Source organism: Gouania willdenowi, chromosome 16 (genome assembly GCF_900634775.1).
Source record: "Gouania willdenowi chromosome 16, fGouWil2.1, whole genome shotgun sequence".
In the NCBI taxonomy this organism is placed as follows: Eukaryota; Metazoa; Chordata; class Actinopteri; order Blenniiformes; family Gobiesocidae; genus Gouania; species Gouania willdenowi.
In genome coordinates, this window is record NC_041059.1 from 11,131,298 (window position 1) to 11,154,597 (window position 23,300).

The following is a 23,300-nucleotide window of genomic DNA, read 5'->3' on the forward strand; positions in this document are numbered from 1 at the left end:
TTTTTCAATCTACTAATTAATTTATTTCAGATGTTTTGGCCGTTTATTTAAACTTCACATTTTCATGTATTTTAAAAGAGTTGTGCCACAATTAATTATCAATGAATGAGAAAAAGAGTCTGCCTGCATGTAAAAATGTGTCGAATAATGTCAGAAATTGGTAAATGTTTGTGTACTCCCTGAAATATGTCTAAGTACCCCTAAGGGTACACATACCCCTGGTTGTGAACCACTGATGTACACCATGTGATCTTTATGACCAAATGAGGAGGAAAAAAATGTTGAACACCCTTGGAGCTCTTTAATCACCCCTTATATTAACATATATAAAACAATAATTAAAAATCTACATATTTAAGCATAGAAAAAAAAAACTATTAAAAATACATTTATATCTTTCATCCATTCCTCCTTTCATCACTGGAGCCGAGCACACAGTCAGAGTCAGACAACCATTCACTACACCAATTATTTTAGAGAATTGAATAAATCTACAATCTTACATGTTTCACAATGGAGCGTGAACTCAAAGTGGTCAAAAAATCAAGATGGCAATGAAAAGGCTATGTAGACCTGAGGCCTTTGTGCCATAATCGACTTAAAAGTCCTGCTCCTGGGATAAAAAAAAAAAATTTAAAAAATGGGACACAATCATAGTTGGCAAGTCCCTGGTATATGTTTTTTAAACTGGGCTGGGATGGATTTACATTTGGAAAAAAGAGAAAATAATGTAATCATGTTGTAGTGGTGACTGTTGCTGTGTTAGATTTGTCCATTTAAAGTCAAACACCTACCAACAGCATTAACAGGGGCACCGTCTGTGTTGATGTTTCTTATTAAACACTGAACAGTTTTGAAAGACCTTGTAAAGTTAGAAGAGCTACTTCCTATATCGGAAACATTTCTATCCTACAATTTAAAATATTTGATGTTTAAAGTTAAATGTTAGGGTTTCAATTACTTTAATTTGAAAATCAATGATTCTCTTAAAGTATTGTGGCAAAGCTACAGGGATTTCTTCCATGTTACAGCACGGACTGGAGGATTTGTCAAAAAAAATAAACAAATTAGCTTATCCTTCCAATGAAAGACACTCCAGAGTATGGCTGGTGGTGAGGCGGAGGGGACTGTTCTAAAAGCAAGCATTTGATTTTCTCTGGCAACTTCACAGGCTCCTTCACGTAAAACTAAACTGAAAGAGAAAGCTTGTTACCAAAAGAAACTCTTTGTCTTGTGTTTGTGTAACCTTCCTCTGAAACAGGATGTGTTCAAAGTTGAGCTTTTTAAAAAAATAAATTAAAAAAAAAACACAAAATAAGGACTCCCCCGCAAGTATAAAAGTTTAGTTTTCATCTGTTCACAGAGGTTTTTAGATGAAAAAATCAATGTTTTAAACACTAAAAAATTTAGATTTTCAACGATTGTTGCTTTGAACTCGTTAACCTACCCAGCATGACTAGTTGTGTGATGCCTTGCTCGTTGCCACTGGGATAGGTAGCGTATTCACAGACGTAGCGGCCCTCGTCCGTCATCCTAACGTCGCTTATCTGGATGGAGGGGCTGTTGAGGTTCGGTGGGTTCTGTGCAAAGCTGACCCGGCCTTTCACGGGAGATTCGGGGTAGTTGGGATCATAGTTTGGGTGAAAAACTGCGATGTTCATCCTTTCTCCATCCTTCGGCTCGTAAATCCAGGTGACCTGATTGGGGGGGGGAATAACAATGTAATTTAATGTGACACTGATTAGCAACTTCTGATGTAAACTTCACTTAGGGCGGCGCACTGAGGAACACAATCAAGAACGTGGGAGCAGGTATGAATATGGATATGGATAATAGTTTTACACTCTGCTTTCATTATACTGGAGCCAAGCAGAGTTGTGAACTTTCTCCTCTGAAAGACACGCTCCCATTATCACATCCCCATCCCCTCAAGCAAAATGAAGCCTAGTATTGTTTGTTTGGAGCGATAAAACATTAAATCTAGATGTGATAAAAAAGCTTCTGCTCGCCCCAGGATTTTTTTTTTTTCCTGGGTGCTACGCTATCAAAATAAGGTTTAATGAGCCAAATGAATGAGTCACATGGTCCTTTATTATCTTTTTAGGAGTATTTTGATTGCAGTAAATGGCTCTTATGCACCTGAATGAATTGGCCTCTTCACATTGAGTGCTGGCTCCCATAATGCAGACATTTAGAAAAAACTTAAAGTCATCTGTTCAATTTATTGCCAGTGCAAACATTGTCCTCAGATATTGAAGAAAAACATAATCCCAAACACACTTCACAAATTGAATCGTGTCGACATAATGAGCAACAACTTTGGATGATGAAGTGCCAAACCATTTAATATTGAGTTTATTTGAGAGCTGAGATGTAAAAAGAGTGATTAAAGGGGGTGGATTGGCTAAAGTTGTCCTACTCTCTGATTGGCTGAGCTATAGCCAATAGGAATATAGACTCTGCACTTTTTACTATCCTAAATACTGCAGCTCAGCCAATCAGATTGTAGAGTACGTACGGTACTACAAGTACATTTTTTTGGTGTTAGGGGTTTGTACGGGGTGGGTGCTTTTTACATTTTTTAAAAGCCCTTCGAGTTGCATTTTTTTGTATGAAAAGTGTTTTTAATAAATACAGATTTGATTTGATCAAAGGAGGATACCTGACATTAAACAGACTAATCAGAAGGAGCGTGGGAAGCAACAATTTTAATCCTCGTCAGTATAAAGCACAATGTGACAACAGGAACATTACCTAACTGCTATTAAATAAATCAAATGTATTCTGGATTACATTTCAGTAAAAGATTAGTGTACAACTACAGGTGTCCTAGAACAACTTTTTCACTGCCGATACAATATCGATATTGCAATCTCGAGTATTGGCAGATACCACAAGCAATCTATTACAATAGGTATCAACACAGATATACAGTATATATATATATATATATATATATTTGTTTCTTATTTTCTAGTGTAGAATGTTAGAAAAGGCTTGATCAAGTGATGTTACTCAAAAAGATAATTGTCAGCAATAGTAGGTATGCGAAAAACTGACCCATTTAATAACCAATTGGTTATATAGATTTTACCCTGAAACAAACAATTCAATAAAATAAATAAAAAATTAAATAGAAGGTTAATGAATTCAATAAAAACAATGTACATTATATTAACAAATGTAATAATCCAATACTTTTCAATGCCGGATCAGGAACATGTCACATCCTGATCTACAACTAAAAGTTAATTCACCCAACCAATCACTGAACTAGGACTAAAACACTTCTGATGAATTCATACGACTGATTAATATGACTGACCATAGTGAGCTGGACCCCTGTGGCATCAGTGAAGGCACAACGCAGGTTGACCGTCTGCCCAGGATATGACGACACCTCTGGCTCCACCTTCACTCGCTGACCGGAGGCTTCTGTACACACACAAAAAACAAAGACAACCCTTATAATCTGTTCCTTTTTAGACTTGAGAAAAAAAGGAAAAATTCTTAGCAGAGAACACCGGCCCTGTGATGACTATTTATGGGTACAGTATTGAAGTGTCCAGTTCAAAAGTGGACAGTATTTGAAAAACCAAGGCAAGTAGGACAACAGACTGGTATCCATGCTGACCGAGTGTGTGTGAATGTGGTGGGAGTGGTTGATCTCTTTTTTTTCCCCCCACTAAAAAAAGGAGGATGTGTGCTGCAGAAATGGGACGAAAGCCGGCTCAACTCTTTTGCACAGTGGTCATAAATCATGTGGATGGGTTACACTTTTTCTTTAGCCTGCCATTTGCTGTGCTGACACATTCCTGTGTTACAGCAAAGAGACTAAATATATGTGCTTTTCTTAGTGTGATGTCAGTGGGTGTATGAGAAACAGAAAAGAGCAAGGGAGCTTTAGAACAACAATCGCCGTCGTTTGTTTGTGTGTGTGTGTGTGTGTGTGTGGGTACAATTTAAGTCTCTAAAAATGTAATTACTTGTATGAGTAAGAGAGCATTAGTATCTGTCAGCGAGATGGCACCTGTTTTAAGTAAAAGTGGATTATCTATGGATACACAGCAACAAATGCGTGCTACCAGGGCCACACACACACACACACACACACACACACGTGTCCGCACATGAGTGTGTGTTTACAGAAAATACACAGAGAACCAATGAAACAAGCTTTTCCCTCAGGACAAACAATTACCCGCAAATAAAGTTCAACCAGTTTTGTGCTGAGTGACAACAGTGATGTTGTAACCAATACAGTCTTAATACAGGCCTGAGAAAACATGGGTCCATACGCTACATCACACGTGCACAGAGCCCTGATATACAGTATGAGATGAAAGGAAAAGGTCAGGCCGTCCAATGTGACGAGCAATAAACACCACACCTTCGTTCCTCTGGGAGACTGCAGGTATCAATATTGAGGAAGAGGAGAAAATGAGTGAAAGAGGGAGCAGCTTAGTGGAGTAAAAAAAAAAAAACAAGCCTTTCCTAGAATAACATCATCTCTCCCATGACCAGCCCCAGTCTAAAACCCACAAACAACCTCTTTTCAGCCACAGAGGAACCTTTGGACAACCACTAAACAGCCTGTGGGACCAGCGCGCTGCCTTATTGGGCTGCAAAGAGACATCATTTGCTCTTTTTTTTCTCCTAGAACGCACATACACAATCATGTATTGACTCTAAGTTCACACACGTACACAGCTCATGTCAGCTTTAGTGTGAATTTTCCTAGCCTCTAATTTTTCAAACGTCTGGAGTATTTAACGTGGCTCAAGCCCCGACTCCTTGTCAATCTGTCTGAACTAGTCTGACTAACTACAGATTAGCTCTGGGAATAAGAGCTGTGCTATGGTTACAAAATAATGTAACAGTCGGGAAATGAAAGGCTTTTGAAAGTCTTGATTACTGGATTGTCGATTGTGACATATAGAATAGGGTTGGATCGACATGTCAAAGATGAATAGAATGAATTAGCACCGAAGATAACTCACTCGGACTAATAATTTAGGTTTTGATACTAGGGCTGGGCAATATGGACCAAAAACTCATATCAATATTTTTTCTCAAAATGGCGATATATGACAAGATAACCTTTATTAGTCCCACAAGGGGAAATTTGCACTGTTTCAGCAGCAGATAAAAAAAATAAAATGGCATAATAATTAAAAAAAAAAAAAAAAATAGAAGATATATATACACACACGGGCCTGTACACAGAGAGAGTACAGAGAGAGAGTGGGAAGACACGTGGGAAGAAAAAACATTGCACAGTAAAAAACAGAATATATACATATACACACTAAACTAGCTGACTATTACTGGATTCACTAGCAATATTCTGGTTATACACTTTGACAGCAGCAGGCTTTACAATATAAATCTCAATATTTTTAACTCAAATAAAGTCTCACCAGAAAAAAACTATTCTGAGTTAAATTTGGTGATGCAAAATGCCACACTGGATCATTTATTAAAGGGGACATATCATGGTTTTAAATCCTTCCTTTTTACATATAAATCATACAGTTGTGGTCTATATAAAGCAGAACTGCAATGCTTGGGTCTGAATTCCTCATTATTATAGCTCCACCCCTTTTCTACCCCTTTTCTGATGTGCTTCTGAGAGCAACTCGTTTTGGTGCGGTCTCTTTAAATGCAAATGAGACACTTCATACCCCGCCCCCTCTTCAGGTGACACTCGGTTCAACTCCACCCTGCTCGACCATTTTTGTAGTTTGATAGAAGAGATACGGCTATGTAGCGGCGCATAAACTTTTTATTCAGAGGTTATTTACAAAATGTCAACAACAGAAGACTTGTCCATCCAGCCTTACATGTTCGAGCCAGAGTCTGACCCGGCGGAGCGAGATGAAAATGAAGATGATGAACCTGCAGAACCCTAACAAGTGAGCTAACACAAGCGCCGAGCTAACGCTAGCGCCAAGCTAACGTCCCAAAATGCATTTTAATACAGTCTTTTCAAAGACAAAAACGGCAAAATGAAATGACTAATGAAAACTTTAGACTTAAATTAAATCAGGTAGGCCATATCATCAAGGATCTAAAACGAGCACACAGCGCTAACATATGAAGTCTGAAGATGGTGCAACTGCTAATGCAAACAAAACAATGACAGGGACGTCTTATCATCACAATTTTTAGTGTTATTTACAGCTTACTGAAGTGCTCTGTTTGTCGTCTCCAAAGATAGAAGGAATTGAACCCTCGATCAGACAAAGTCTTTCAGCAAATCCTTTTTTATACTGGCGGAGGTTGCAGAAGCAGTCATCCTTGAAGTGCTTCGTGCACACAAAAATGACTAGGCACGACCAGGCACTTCGAAAAGGTTCTGATGCTGGGAGACGGTGTAATGAAGCGTGTGGGTTACTACATCCAACAACCGAACATTTTGACTTATCCTCTCGTAACTTCGGTATCCTTGAGCTTGGACTACAAAATAAAACCGAGAAATAAAAATGGCGGATGGCTCGAAGTGTTGGACCTGGAGTTGATGTCCTAATTTGGCAGTTCTGCTGCAAATACTGTGATGTAATAGTTCAAAAAACGTAATAGAGAATAGAAAAATCGAAACAGATTTAAAAATATGAGCAAAACAGAATAATAAGATATCTACGGAGCACCTGAAGAGACTAATTTGATTTGTTCTGTACTTCTAAACACTCTAAATATACAACAAAATGCATTTAAGGGCTAAAAAAGTGGATTTAGCATGATATGTCCCCTTTAACAGACAGCTTCACAATATGTGCCACTTTTGGCTTTTCCCCCTATAAGAGAGAGCATGTGTGAGTGAGTTCTGTAGTGTGGCTTCTTTAGTGTGCTTTTCATGCTGGTCTGAGAAGTAACGAAAGCAGCGTCTCTTAAAACGAGTATTGTAATACAAAATGTGCTATAAAAATATATATACAGTATATCGATATAGGCGATATTGTAATTATAGAAAACTTGATACATTGCATATCGCATACACATGCATCCAAATCCAGATAAAGCATCAGAAGAGCACAGACCAGACGACAATGAGGAGGCAATGCTGGGCCAGGCTTGTTGTCTGTCATTCAGAGGCAATAAGAGCCAAGCAACAAGGGTCAACCCCTGCCAGCGCTCGGATGAGAGACAGGCTGGCTTTATGAGACTTTGTGCAGCTCCAGGGGAATGAATATCGCACACAGACACACACACACACACACACACACACACACACACACACGCAAATAAAAAATACAAAGACTTCATCCTCTAAGAAAGTCTCCAAACCCCAATCTGGAGGACAATAAAAGATTAGTCAGTGGGTGTATGTGTGTGTGCCCAAAAGACACTAAGACATCAGGAGGCAGGGAGATATCGGCGAAAGTAATGATAATAATATTATTTCAAATAAATGAACAAGAGAGTGGAGGAGGGGGGTGGAACTAAATATACAGACGGTTCAAGGGTAAGGTTAGAGGGAAATGGCAGAGCAGGAGAAAGCGAGGGATGAAGGGTAAGAGAGTGATAACAGAAGCCTTGTGTCACCGCTGCTCTACTTTACAGATGCAATGTTGCCTTCAGTTGACACCACACCAAATGCACCAGAACAAACGTGCACACACTAACTGCCCTCCTTTACATCAAATATCCAGATGTACGCAACCTCTGTGCTGTCACTTATCATTACGCCTTTAACACTCACGTGATGAAGACACACAGAAACGCACACACACACACACACACACGTAGAGACACACTATGCTGATGGCGCTGTGACAGGGCTGCCATATGAACGTTTTACTCTCTGATCCCCTGCCTGGTCACGCTGACATTTCCATATTTCCCACCGTTAGCCTGTGAAGGGGAAAATGAATCTGAGAGGGGAGCGTGCCTGCTGGGAAGATGGAGGGATGAAAGAGGAAGGCGCAAAAGCAGAGGAATGCCAAACGATGGAGGGTGAGAGCAGAGAGGAGGGGGTTGAGGTGCAAGGAAAGTGGGAATGAAAAGGTGCAAGGAAAGTACAGTGGCAGGAATAGCGACAAATAGAAGAAGCAGGAAAAAAAAGTGATGTGCAAAGAGACTAAGAAGCAGGATCAACTAAGGAAGTGTTTCTCAAATGAGGGTATGTGTACTCCTTGGGGTACACGATGGCACTAAAGGGGGTACTTAAGAAGGAGAGATTGGAAAATTAACAAATAAAGTGTCAGTCTAGGTCCCACCCCAAGCTTGAGATGACCGGAAATGATAAAAACTATACAAATAAATCTATTCAGGAGCCATTAAATCAGTGTTTTTCAACCTTGAGGGTCAGGACCCCATGGTTGTGGGGTTGACTGAAATTTCTGAAAAATGTAAATAGATTTTTGAAATTATAATTTTTATAAATATAGTCACAATAATGATAAAACTCACAATAAATACAAACTGTAAATAAAAGAATCACAGCTCAGTGTAAACGGGTTCCTTACAAACACAAATAAATCTGAATACATCAACACTAAACGCAATAAAAAAGGCTATTCTGCTGACTCAGAGTTCATGAGCTGATATTTTATGGAATATATTTGTGCATGTGGATCACTGGTAATGTCATCGTATGTAATATATTCCTTTCCTCACTTTAAATGAAATTATTTTCCAAAAAAAGGAAAGAAAAAGCACATGAAAAGCACAAATAACTGATAGTGTTTTTACTGCTGATGAATTTTATTTATTTTAATATTATTAAAGTTATAGTTGATAAAAATATCTTTCTGATTTCCTATAAATAAACAATTTAGGGGAGATATTGAGATTATGAAAAAAAGTTAAAGTGGAGGAAACACAGGGAGAGAGAAACAGAGCAACGGGGGGGAGAGAAGTAGGTAAACTAGACTAAAGGGCAACATGGACTCAGCAACAGAACATGTGACAATTAGGCTGTGAAAAGAAAGCAAAGCGCAAAAAACAGGGGAAAAAAAAGAGGATGTGAGTAATCCAGTATGAAAAATAAATCCCAGTTTCGTCTGTATCTACTTTTAGCGAAGGTATAGTGTTTAGGCTGTGTCGCCTGCCTGACGCCTAATAGCATGCATGTCCTCTGCCTGATCCCTGCTACAATAGAGAAAAACACTGCGTCAGGAGAACAAGGTGTGCAGGCCATCAACTAAAATATCCAGTGGCCTTCAGAGCTAAGTCACTCGACCATTTCATCAGCCGTGACGCATCGTGAGCTTCTCAAGTGTTTTCCAAGAAAGCATCTTAGCAGTTTGTACAGTGCTTCTTTAACGCTGCACTGCTGGCCCAGTGCACACACTGCCTGTTAATTCTCCATTTCTTTATGCTCTTGAAGAGACTCTGATTTTCCCATTACAGTTTACACCCATTTGAGTTATTCTTGAGCAACTTTTTAACTTCCGAATCATACAAAACTATATATGATACAGGGCTCACGATAACAAGACGAGATTGCAAATATAACACATATACAAAGACTAGCAATTCATAGCGGTGTAAAATGAAAAAAGTACCGGTAAATTCTGTCATGACATTCTTTAAAAACAAAATTCTATCAATTTTATTAACGTTGCTTAACAAGTTAAAAAAAAAAAAAAAAAAGTCAAACTAGAACAGTCTACAGAGCCCAGATTAAAGATTGGGATGTTAGAATATCTACATTGTCTGTAAGCAATTGAGACCTTGAAACCAACTTGATGTTGAAAACAGTGGAGAACATGGGAAAATTTCCCAAAAATTACCAAAAACATGTGAGGGTAGGCTGCACATAATGAAATTTAATCGCAACCAGATTTTGGTTGCCACGAGTAAATTAACTTAATATTTTCATTTAAGATATGGGCTATGCACTCTGTAATAGTGTATTTATTCAGTTAATCTTTGGTTTAAATTCTTTTTTTTCATTTTAATTCAATTTTAAAGCTTCATTTTGCACTGTAAATTATACACATTGTTTAAAAGTAGTGCAATAAAAACACAGATTTTTTCCTAATGTGATAAATATTTGTGAATATAATCGGAATTTCAATATTGTTCAAAAATAATCGAGATTATTATTTTGGCCATAATCGTGCAGCCCTGAGTGAGGGTATCCGTGTCATAACTATTTACATTAACTACATAAATTAATTCATTCATTTTCCATCCGTTTTCCCTGATAACTGAAAATCCGAAGCCTTACTCGTGTAGTTTGGTCATGACTACTGTCACCTCTCCATTAAAACGAAAGTTTGTCACCAGGCTACTGCAGAGCAGGGTACAAACATCCATCTTCCCTCTTTAAACACACTTTTTCTTCCTTCAGGTGTATTTAATAAACCTGACGTGTCCCCTTCTTACTCTCAATGAATGCATGTCACGCGTCTGCTGTGGTGTTACACATTCATGACAGCATCGAGTAGTCCGCTAAAAGCACTAATGAACTTCTTGAAAACAAGGATATGAGCTGAATCTAAACTGTGAAGGCTGAGCTATTGGATTACTTTTATTTGGTATGAAACAACACCTCAGCCTTGACACTGGCCCCGAACTGGAGTGCATTCAGGGCAGCCTTATTTCAGTTAAATACAGACTTTGTGAAAATCCCACAGTGCAATTTTGTTCCTTTTTGCTGAGACACTGGCACAGACAGATTCAATTATCAGATTATTACTGGAGTTATAGTTTTATATTGTGCATTTTATGAGCTTGGAGACAGTGACACATTCGCTGGAGTTCTGGTTCGTTACTCCTGCAACCGGAGCTTAAATTGAACAAAAGGCAAGATGACTGTGCTGATTTCCAGCTTTGTGAGTGATGCTGAGTTCCTGTCTCCAACGTTTCCATTGAACTGTGGTGATGGGAGTTGTTTGTACATAATGATGCAACAATGTTTGAGGGTGTTTTACTCCATTACCAACAGCAGAATAGACACTTTGGTAACCTGTGCATATTAGCTTTACGTCACAGGACGCCGGGTCATTTGTGACGCAGACTCTCATACATTGACGTTGAATGGAGGCAGTTGGAAAATAAGGGAAAAGAAAGAAAAAGATATATGGTTTTTAATGCTAAAAACTAAACAGGCACGTTTCTGACGCATCATAAGTCGTTTTGCCATATGCGTGTCGTTGAATTTGAGCTTATTAAAGCAGGAAATGTTAAATGATTTTAATGTGTTTATCGTAAGTTATATAATGGGCAAACTTACTGGTTAACGCTACAATCTGTGCTACTTACACACTGTCAAAATCTAATCTACGATTTTAATCAGCTTTAATAACCAGTGGGTTTTTTTTTTTTTTTTTTTACACACAATGAGGATAGTTTGTGTGCAGACATGTAATTATTCAATTATAGTCGAAATTTTGTTCACAGGTAAAAAGCAGTCAGCTTTGTCCGAGAAAAAAAATGACCGAATCCATCGCTTTGTACAATAATGCAGCATTCCTTTGGGCTTCAGACACAAATGTTACTTTACAAATGTGTAGGATTCATTTAATGCATTTCTTTATTTTTTTAATACAGATCTTATCAATACACCAAAGTGTAGATTACTGTAGCAGTAGCTACCAGTGGGAGAGGTGCTCTCACAGCTGTGTGATCCACATGGATCAAAGTTTAAAAATTCAGCCTTGTGTCCTCTTATAATAAATGACTATTTTTGTCTGCACTGCTTCAGCAATTTTGGGGTCTGACTTGTTGAATTGATCACTCATTTGACACCACAGATTTATATATATTGTGAATAATTTAACAGATGTTTGAACATGAGTATGTTTGAGTGACATGTGGGACCTTTCGCTACTGGTAGAAAAATAAAGACACGAGGGCAATAAAGAAAAGACTGTTTTTCATCTTGTTCAATATCTTCATTCACATTGTTTTGGGGTGTACGTGAGTTACATGTAAACTAGTTCTTCCAACCGGACTATTCACTAACATTTGAGGCTTCATATTTACAAATTCTTACACAACATCGGTTTTAAAAAAAACTCTTGTCATCTGCCCTCAAAAGAATGAGCTCGTACAGTAACTAGGGTTGGGTATCGGTTGGGTTTTATCCAATACCGGTGCCTACTCTGTATTTTTTTTTGAACGGTTCCGGTGCTTAAAACTGCATACACTTTTTTTCAGGGCCAAACTGAACACAATATGACCTTAAATAATAAATATACAAGAAACATGGAAATAATATTAAAAAAAAAAACATATCAAATAAAACAGTATTGTATAAAACTATATAATACTGGAGATGAATATTGTTGTGATTGTATTTGTCAATCATTAATAGCCTTTGTAAAAAAAAAAATACTATTTTAATATTTTTTTAAAGCTATAGGGAGCCATTGGAAAAGCGTTAAAGAGCCACATGTGGCTCCTGAGCCGCAGGTTGCAGACCCCTGAGCTAGCCAATCTGTTACATTCCTGTGTAAATGCAAAACTGTGCCTTTTAAATCTGGTATTAAAGCTTAAGTTCAACATTTGTCTACAAACATGACTTGTGATGAGCTTAACATTAAACAGAAAGTCAGCGGACACTGAGTTGAAGTATAAACATAGCTCATATTTTGTTGTCACATGCTGAATGGCAACGGTGTTTGCTAGCTTGCCATTAGCTGGCATTAAATTGCTAGGCTTGCCCAAAGAGGAAAGGCTGCTGTCATCATCTGTGATAATGTCCGCCACACTGGCAGCGCTGGGAGCGGCAACACTGGCTGCTGCTGACGTGCTTGGCTCCGGGTCACGTAGGTTATTAAACACGGTGCATTGTTCGGCTTTTAAGTAAACTCCATGTTGTCTTTTATCCTATCAACTATCGGGTATGAGCAACGGATGTGCTGAATCTGATGAGTAGCGGCACTGACGTCACGATCAACAACCGGGGGTGGGTGGCGGGGCACCGAAAATGAGACACCAAAATGTTAGTTCTTATTTGGTCTGGTTACAACCATTTACGTCGGAACCGGAGCCATATTGGTACCATGTTTCGGTACCCAACCCTAACAGTAACACTTCCATCTTACGAGTACACAAAGATCACTGGTCAGTGTTTTCACGAGGTCTTGGTAGCTTTCCTTCTCCGGCAGCTTGGCTAGCGATGGCGATGCCGGGTTAGCAACAAGTTCAGGCAAACACAATGACAACGGCGACATGTTTGTCTTTTCTTTGTGTCACCTTTAGGTTTAGTTTTTTAATTAGGTCCTTGAATGCAGGAATCGTACATCGTCTAATGTACACTGTCGTTCTCAGCCATTAGGGAACAGCAGATCCATGTAACCTCCTTTCTACTTCCAGGTGTGCTCTGAGAATAAGTCTAGTAAGAAGCCATCCAAGCTTGTGTTTATTACAACCTGACCCCTGATGTCACAATGTTTGGTTCCAAAAGGGTTTATATTAACTAAAGCCAAACATTTAATGTAAAACTCCTTCCTGTGCCAAAAAAGCTAGTGCTTATTTTGCATAAGAGCTTTGTTTCGTTCAGTTTTTATGACTGATTCAGCATTCGACTGCTCGTGTTCTACAACGTCTCTGTGAACTTTGACAACTCATAAGATGAGCCAATCGAAGAGACTATTAAACGTGGCATTCTAGTTATAATAACCTGCCAGTGTAACTGTTCCTTTACCTGATTTCATTCTTACTGATGCTGCCTGGATTGTAGCTCAGCTGAAAAAGTACCACACTGTGCTTTGGGGCTGTGTTTCGTGCCCAAACTGCAGCAGGTCTACTTTGTAATAGACATTATCAGCTGCGGATCTAAGGAATCATCAACCTGCCCTGCTGTCTGCTGCAATCATGCATGCACACTCACTCCCAGCCCCGCAGATCTACCGGGAACGTGTGCGCACACATAAAGATGGTAATTTAATATGCAGGGTGTATGAGCTGAATGCAGCTTAGGTTTTGACAGCCAAGGTAGTTTGACAAGCCAAGAATAAAACTAGGAAATAGGGACTAGAGATGGGTCTCATCTTCCCATTGACCCTTCCACTGGTGCATTATAAAGAGGCCAATCAATATTACACAGAAAGGCCACATTAGGAAGAAGCAAACTTCTCATATGACATCTATTAATAATCTTTTTCCTCTTCATGAAAGTTGCAGCTTTTGAGTCCAATGTGCATTTAAAAGATAGGATTCCACACCTCAAAGGCTTCGAATATCACAGGAAACTTACACTCAGAAATGGAATCAGATGTTCAATCAGCGTGGAAACGCAACAAAGCAGAGCAGTGGAATTGACGTTACAGTGAGTTTGCAGGCAGGATTCGGAGAGGTAAAGATCTAACTGTGATGCAACAGGAGCAATGAGAGAAAGGGAAGCGCTGTATTTCACTTTGTTCACGGTGACATGATGAAACATTTGATAACCGGCTCTGAACACCATGTGGAATAAGAGGAGGACATCAGACAAAGAAGAAATGAGGATGGGAAGCAGAAAAGCATGAAATGTAACAGAAGGGGAATGAAGAAGGAACGGGGACTTTGGAGGGAGGGACACGAGGCGACATGGACAGGCTTCAAAGTGCCAAGGAGAAATGAACAGCTGGAGGAAAAGAAATCTGCATCAAGTAGGAGTAGTATGCGTCTCGCAAGTATGAGCGCGTAGGGACACGCATCTGCACACTAATGCATATTCCTATTTAGCTGCTTGTTTATAACTAACATGCCTAAGGACTCGAGCGAAGATCATTTGCCAAAATAAGCATTTGCCTATTCAATTAAGTGGATCGTCGTAATAAAAAAAAAAAAAAAAAAAAAAAGGAGCCAGAAGGGTAGCTTAGAACATACAAATTCGTTTGCTCATAAAAGGGTGAGCACTTTGCCTCAAAATGCCAGAATGCCCTGGAAACACAAATAGACCGTGACCTTCATCTTGCCATTAGTCTAAGTTTATACACAATGCATGTGTTCAGGAGTACAAAGAAACCGGTAAATAGGGAAATAACAATGAGATCTCCTAATGCTTTAACTGCATGGGTGCTGACATTAAACTGCATGCACACACACACTTAAGTAAACATCCTACAAGGACTTCTGTCTCTACCTTTCTCCTCCTTTATCCTTGACTCTCATTGATGTTCAACATGACAATAGATTTTTTTCCAGGTCATGCGAGCTATGCCTAACAAACAGGGGCAGGGTTGGAATCATGTTAGGTTGGATGACATTAAAAAGAATAGGAGTGGCTAATCAAACACAACAGAGGTTTCCTTTGTTTCACCGTTGTTCCTCACAACTTGCAACAGCAAGGTGAACCTTACCAACACTCATCGCCATGAATCTTTCAGCTTATGCCAAACAAAGGCAAAGCCATGCATAAAAGATTATAAAAAAGACTGAAAAAAAAGACTTGCAAAGGAGACGAAATTTGTATGTGCGGTCACACTGAGGCATAGCACAGTTAGGTATAACCGACTTTTAGGAGGGCATTCGCTCAAACACACAGCACTACACACACACATATACACAAAGGGTGCAGGGGCACTTTTCTCCAGCAGGTGAATAATTCATTTCTTGTTAAGAACGAACGCAGTGTGCGCTCCTCCTCCTGCTCTCATCTCTTCATTATTGATAAACACCAACATCTACACTGTACCTGACCCTGGAGAGGAGGGAAAGAGAGCGAACGAGGGGAGAAGAGACTATGTAAAAAAAAAAAAAGGAAAGACAGGGATAAAGAATCACTCTAGAACATGTAGAACAAAAATATACTGCAGCTGTAAAAATAAAAAAAAATAAAAAAATGTGTACAAAATATTAAAACACCATGAGATTGATGGCAAAGCCCATCAGGTGAAGCTGCAGATTTTCTAGTATGGTATGAATTCATGCGATGCGCGGGTCGGTAAAGCCTGGCTTGTATAATCAGTGGTTTACAAAAGGACGGATGAGGACGTCCCTCCTGAGCCAAACAAGTAACTGCTGCTTCTCTACTGCCCTGCTAGTCCAATCTCTTCAATCCACTGAATAACTTACTGGCTGGATGGCTGACAGACACCCAGCTCCCCCGTGGCTGCAGGCTCTGTTCGTCTGTTCAGGCCCTGCACATCATTTTACCTCCACCACTCTCTCACTTCCCTCTGCCCCTCCTCGCACTGCTATAGCCCTGTCCTGTCTTTTCATTTTGGAATAAATCCCTCTCATCCCTATGGCTCATCCTGCTCTTCCTTGGGAAACATTTTTTTTCTCCCTATCTTGCTAGTTTTTTTTCTGTCTCACTTCTTCATCTGAGCTCTGTTTGCCATTACATCTCAAAGTAATTGTTGCAGGCATGCTATTTTCTCCCTGCATGTAGCAGTAGGCTTTATAAAAGGTGATGGATTTGCAGTAAGAGTGTACAATACCAGTCAAACATTTGGACTTTTGACTGCAGTGTTTAATCTACTGTAATTCTTTGCAGCTTTCCCAAACCGTGCTGCTTTTTAGGAAGGTCTGGGATTCATCTAGAACAGTGGCTCAATTATCCCCTCTCTCTTACTTTAGGAATCCAAGTACCCCCTTTGTCCGACTACAACATTATGCTCAGAATTTTGTGAAAAAATACCTTTAGAGCATAATGATGGGATGAATTAGTGAAGAAACACATTTTAAATAACTATGTAAATAAGTGGAATGAAAAAGAATTTAGTGGCATCTGAATAGATTTATTTCTATAGTTTTTATCATTAATTACGGTCCATTCCTGCATGGTGCAGAACCAAGACTGACCTTTATATCATCAATTTATGTTTTTGTGTCATTTTGTTGTTGTTTGTCTGTACTTATTATTCAGTATATTTTTCTCTTCTTTTGTGGGTTGTTGGTATTATTTAAATTATTCTGTTTGTGTACTTTGCTTTTGTCTGTTCTTTTTATTATTCAGTATATGTTTCTCTTATTTTGTGTGTTTTAATGTTTTTGTGAGTTGCTGGTAATATTCAGCGTGATTATCATTTTTATGTAAAAACAAAAAACCCACATTTTTAATGCCTCTCTCCCTCTCTCCGATTCGATTTTGTTTTTTTGATTGTTGGCTGTTTGTTATTTGAGAATGTTTTGAGCCAATTGAAAGAAGATTGAAAAATCAAAAAAAATCTCTCTCTCTCCCTCCCTGTAGTGCCATTGTGTACCCCTAGTGGTACACTTACCTCCATTTGAGAAACACTGATCTAGAAGGTATATTGGTTTATTTTGTATAACACAAACTGAGTTACTTTATAAGCTCCAGCAGTGACATTGCATTAAACTTGAAAACTTTCGACACTAAACTTCTAAAGGTGTCTCACATCGAGGGGAAAGCAATCGATTAAGTAGTTGGCCAATCCAAACGTCACAGCCGTGGAAGCTTCCGTCTTCCCTGGTTGTTATTTTTACATTTGTCATATACATCTATCATCTTGGTGTGTCAGCTCCTAATATAATGTGATTATGCCTCCTATTTTCACATCCTCAACAACACTTGGATGCGAGAGTCTACCGTGGTGTCAGTGAAGATATTTCAAGCAGGGTGTGATGATCACATTCTGAATTAAATAAACCGAGGCGTTTCTTAAAGTGAGAGGAATTCCATGACAACCTCGCCCCCGGACCAAAACACAGCTGTGTTGTCACGTTTCCCCTGTCATCAACCTTCACCTTTATTTCACCTTGAGGAGAGGTTGGAGGAGGGGGCGTACAGAGGGGCTTCAGATCCCAGCTGTTTCTCCCATGTCAGGGCAGACAGGGGCAGACCTACTGGTTAACGGCACTGTCAACACACGCGAGGAGTAGAAAAGGTGAAAGCCTCACCTAATTTATGCCTCACATTAAAGGATTAAAATGCAGTAGTGTGATATCAGGAGGGCTGCTATTAGAACAGCCAATCTGTCAGAGGATCACACAGTGCTTTCAAGATTCAATGTTTGCCATAAGGACGACAGAGAGTCAGGCAACACGAGCACCAACGTTAATAAATAATAATAAACTGATGATCACTTCACACAGCAACAAGCATCTGATCCAGGGTTGGGGTCAATTCTAATCGTAATCGGTAATTAATTACAATTATGACGTAAATAAAATTGTAATCGGAATTGAAAAAAAAAACACGTTGCTTTTGTAACTGTAACTGTAATTGAGTTCAGATAATTGACTTTGTAATTGTAATCAGCAATAACGTTCTATAGAAACTGTCAATTACAATGTTATTAATCACAAAACTGGGGAACCATGTTACATACGGAGTTAATTATTAAAATGTCAAATTTACCTGTTGTTTGTCTTGAGGATCATTTTACTATTTAAAAATCTAAGGCTATACTGACATAAAAGGCTCAGACACCCACACCAAAAATACTAATACTGATATTTTCATTGATTCGAAAGCCTAACAAGTTAACCAAAGGATGAAAAATACATTTGAGGATAAATAATTGTTTTATTGTATTTTACAGCTGATATGAGACATGGGTTAAAAATGACCCATTATCAAATGGAATACTAACAGAAAGCCAGCACATGAGGAAGGTTACATTTTATGAGCTTATTTATTAACTAGTAATAGTGATTAATTGTAATTGAACTTTAGTAATTGAGAACGTAATTGTAATTGATTTTCAGGGGAAAAACAATTATAGTAATTGTAATTCGAAAAAACGCAGGTCAACGTAATCGTAATTGAGTTGTAATTGAACATGGATAATTGAAGACATAATTGTTTTTAAAAAATGTAATTGACCCCTAACCTGATCTGAGCTGCTAATGAAGGAAAGGTCAAGATCTCAAAACAAAGGGAAACATTGTGTGAAAATATGACAACCTTTACAGGTTCCTGAAACTCTCGTCATTGAGCAACTGAAGGAGTCATTATATTTGAATGGATCTTTCAAAAACATCCATCAAGCTTCAGGGAGGAAGAAAAACACAATTGTACCATTACTAGCGCCGGGAATCAATTCAGATTAGGGCTTCATGATTACGGCCAAAATAGAGCTAGGCGATATATTGAGATTCAAGATATATCAAGTTTTCCATTTACTGTACTCCTTCTGGCTTTTGTCTTGCAGGTCCGTGGGATCCTCAGTGTGGCGTTACAGAGACTCAGCGGCTCTGTCTCCACCCTTTCCTCTGCACACACCCAACACAGCATAACGTGGATGGCTGTTCATCATAGGAATGGGATCCACACAAGGTTCCTGCTGCTTAACAGAAGGTTTTCCTTGCCGCCATGATGAATTCATGTTGGGTGTGGGATACATATGTATGTGTATATACGTATATATGCATATGTGTGTATCCATAAAATGAAGAGTCCGTCCTTAAGACTGCTCTACTGTAAAGTGCCTTGAGATACCATTGGTTATGATTTGGCGCTATACAAATAAAGATTGATTGATTGATTGATTGATTGATTTTGGCAATATAAAAAATTACAATATCGTCTATACTTGTTTTAGAAGTCGCTGCTTTCACTACTTCTCAGAACAGCATGAGAAGCACAGTTTGATGGACTGAGTGCATTCAAACCCAAATATATCGTATATTACCATTTTGAGAAAGAATATTGAGTTTTGGTCCATGTCACCCTGCCCTTGGCCAAAATGATAATTAATTGTAATTACGATTATAATCACAATTATCTATCATGTTAGGCAAAAATCTGTCTTTTTATTACACAACTTTTTAACAAACAATATGTGTACAGTTTACAGTGCAAAATAAAGCTTTAAAATGGAATGCTAAAAGAAAAGAAAAAAATGGCCAAAAATGTAAAATGTACCAACGGCTAACTGAATAAAACCAGGACTACTTTACCCTGTACGCTGCCATGTTGAAATGATGTGATTGGTCCATTGAGTTCTATAGGAGTTTAAGCATTCAAGATCATTTAGCAGCTTTTTCAGTCAAAATGACAACTTGTGCTGCTTTGGGTTGCTTTAAAACTCAGTAATAACTTAAAAAATTCAATGTAAACCTCTTTTGTTTACTGAGACATGACAAATTAAAACCGTGATCATAAAAAAATCTGTGGCCACAGGGGTATAAAGGCATCCTACTGCTGCTCAACACAGCAGTGGATTCATTGCTGATTCTAATGAGCACTCTTTACATGCACACGGAGCTCTTCTTCTCTCCCTAATGGCGTCTACGAAACAGCAGAGTGGGAGCTGTCGCCCCCTGTGGCCACAGATTTTTTGGGGTCACAGTTTTAATTTACCATCTCTCAGTAAACAAGAGGTTTACGTCAACATTTTTTAAGTTTTACAAATCTTTAGAGCAACCCAAAGCACCACAAGTTTTCGTTTTGACTGAAAAAGCTGCTAAATGATCCTGAATGCATAAACTCCTATAGAACTCAACGGACTAAAAGGGGCTAATCACATCACCAATGTCGTCATTTCAACATGGCGGCGCACAGGGTAAAGTGGTCCCGGTTTTAAAAGTTGATAAAACAAATATGGTGCAAAATAATGTGTTTTGTTAGGCATAGATCTTCTAATGAGGACATTTCACAGGTTTTAGGCCACATTTGTAAAAACAGTGAAGGATCCCTTCAAGATGTGCGTAAAGGGGATGCTCCAGCCAGAGACCGAGGCAGGCACCTTGACATGTGTTAAGAGTGAGGGATAGACAGATGAAGCAGAGAGAATACAAAATAAAACATCATTTAGGCTCAGATAATAAATACAACAGAAATAATGTAATTTATGTATTCACCCGGTACCAACTGACCCACGGACCTAACCCTTACAGCTGCATAGAAATTATGTAAATGACATTATTATGGTTGCACTTGATAAGGTTCACAAATGACTGAGTTATAAAACTCAGTGCATTAAATGTAATGATCAGTGTTCTGAAGTTGTTTCTGTACCAAAATTTGGGTTCTGCAAGATTATTTATACACACATTTTTAAAGTATTTCAAGCCATTACAAGAACATTTCTTAAACACTGTAGACCTGGGGTCCATCCATACTAAGCAGCCATTTCATTGAGTTGTAAGGATGGAGGTGAACCTTTCATCCAACCAATTTCCTCCCATGCTACATATTTAAATAAGTTCTATTTAGGAGTTACAACATTAAACAACTACAAAAAACTACAAAAGAAGCTTGGATTGATTTGTTTTTTTTTAAAGCACCACTGAGCAGAGATGTGACGAATACAGCGAGGAGGAGAACCTGCTGAACACTTTTCTGGCATCATCTTTGTCTCTTCCTATATATACGATAATTCCCAGGAGAATAGTCACTATGACAACTTGTTCCAAGAACACTGTGTTGTCCTGATGCTGATAGATCATTTAATAAACAAGATTGTCAGACTTACAGCCAGAGGAGACTAATGCATAATGGATAATTCTGTAAATCAACGAAACAATGAGCTGGGCAGTAACTACAAAACTCAACACAATTTTAATAATCTCATTTAAAGACAAGTGTGTCAAACAAAAACAACTGCACACCTTGGACAGATAATTGAAACACTCAATTATTTACAAGTACAGAAAATCCCTTAAAATGACGACATTGGAAAAACTAAAAATATTTCTAAAAAACTAGTGATTTATAAGACCTGATGACGCTCACATTTTTCATACATTGTTTGCGACAAAGGAATCTCCTTGAACAATAAGCTATATACAGTGGTACTTCCTCAGTTTCTGCTCTTCAGTGATAAATCTTCAAAAGCCTACAGATTAAGGTCAGACTACAAAAAAGACCAAGTATTATCAGGGAGAACCATTTAACCATGTTTTTGCACGCCTCTCATTGAACTCATTCAACAGATCATTGCCTGCTTGTATAAAATGGTCGTACTGTATTATGTTTACCTTATGATCACCTCATAAGTGACAGTAGGAACTGATAAAAGACTACATCTAGAAAATATCTTTAAAAACAATCCATAGCTGTGTTTCCATTACAATTTTCGCAAAATAAAAGCGTTATTTCTAAAATTTCGCCAAAGTATAATTGCACTTTGAAGGTGTTTCCATTGAAGGTTGTTTTGGGCAGAAGCCTCGTAACTTTAGTGAAATGTCATCCCGCAAGAGACTCCGTGGCAGATGGATGTTCAAAACCTCCTTATAAACACTCTTGTTGTACTTTGTTGTTTGCCGTCTAATCTGGCAGCAATATTTTTCAAGTATAATGCTAACAAATATCTAGATCTCTTCTGTCTACACATACCGCGCCAAGTTTTCTAAGAGAACACTGGTCATGTGACCATGTACGTCACATCCTCTAACATGTAATTGTGGAAAAAGTGTTTCATTTGCGCTTTTGCAATACATTTCAATATCGAAACGTCTGAAAAACCTCCTCGTCAAAGCTTAAAAACTACCAGTTTTTTATTGCGCATTTCCAAGGGTAACGGAAACACAGCTTATAGCGTTTCACAGAGTAATTGCAGAATCTAATCTTTTGTTTATACCTCTATGTCACGATCAGGGTCTTCCATCACTGAAGCCTACATTTCAGACTTTTTGGCTTGTCGGGCTCACCCCTGCGTTCTCTCTCTCTACACTCTACATTTAAGCTCTTATTCTCATGAGTTTGTTTGGATTTTTCTTCCCAATGATGAATTGCTTCCCTAAGAGTCGACTGTTTGGACTTCATATTGGGATTTGACCTCACTCAACTCCAAACACGACGAACGCACTTCAAATGAACTCCCTTTATTCTCATCTCGTGTGATGATTTCAAGCAAATTAAAGCTAAAGCACGCACATGCACTTAAAGCACACGTAGAAAGAGAAACATTACATGAATGCAGTTATGGACTTGAAAACCCATTTTGGGGATGTTTAGAAAGGTTGAAACTTGTGTCACAATTTATGACACCAGCTGTTGTTTTAATATTGGGATAGTCTCACATTTGGCTTGAGTGGACAGAGAGCAGCTGATAATTGTACACATCGAGTCATCAAAAGCGCTTTTGGAATCACTCCAAGCCGACATGAAAACCCATAAATCAACATAAAAAGTTTTTAAATGAACTGATATGCAAACATGAAGCAATGGTGAAGTGCAGGTGTTTGGAGACGCTTGTAGAAACTCAACAGAATGCAGTGAAACTCGTTTGGCAGGGAAAATACGATCAGGACTAGAGCCTAACCCCAGGCATGCTGTGATTGGCTGAGTCGATGGCCGTTAGGCACCTTCTTCAGCCAATAGTGCACCACTTAAAAAACAAGACACCTTATTAGGTGAAATGGTGTCAACCTGCATTGCACTGAGTCATTTTGAAACAGCCTAACACTCAGGCATTCTGTTTACTGGCCGCACTGACTTATCAGTGAACTCTTACTGAAAAATAGTAGCTTTCTTGGCAAGCAACTTTTATACCGGTGTGAGC

The 23,300-nt window shown here is 38.6% G+C and overlaps 1 protein-coding gene across 3 annotated transcripts in view; it reads right to left on the bottom strand.

Moving 5' to 3' along the window:
• Positions 1–23,300, bottom strand: part of LOC114477662 (nectin-2) — a 115,958-nt gene that overhangs the window by 60,926 nt on the left and 31,732 nt on the right. For all 3 annotated transcript variants that reach the window (XM_028470121.1, XM_028470120.1, XM_028470119.1), the window contains exons 2-3: positions 3,326–3,435; positions 1,448–1,697 (exon numbers count right to left, since the gene is read on the bottom strand). In XM_028470121.1, the coding sequence (XP_028325922.1) occupies positions 1,448–1,697; positions 3,326–3,435 (360 nt within the window). The remainder of the gene's footprint in view (positions 1–1,447; positions 1,698–3,325; positions 3,436–23,300) is intronic.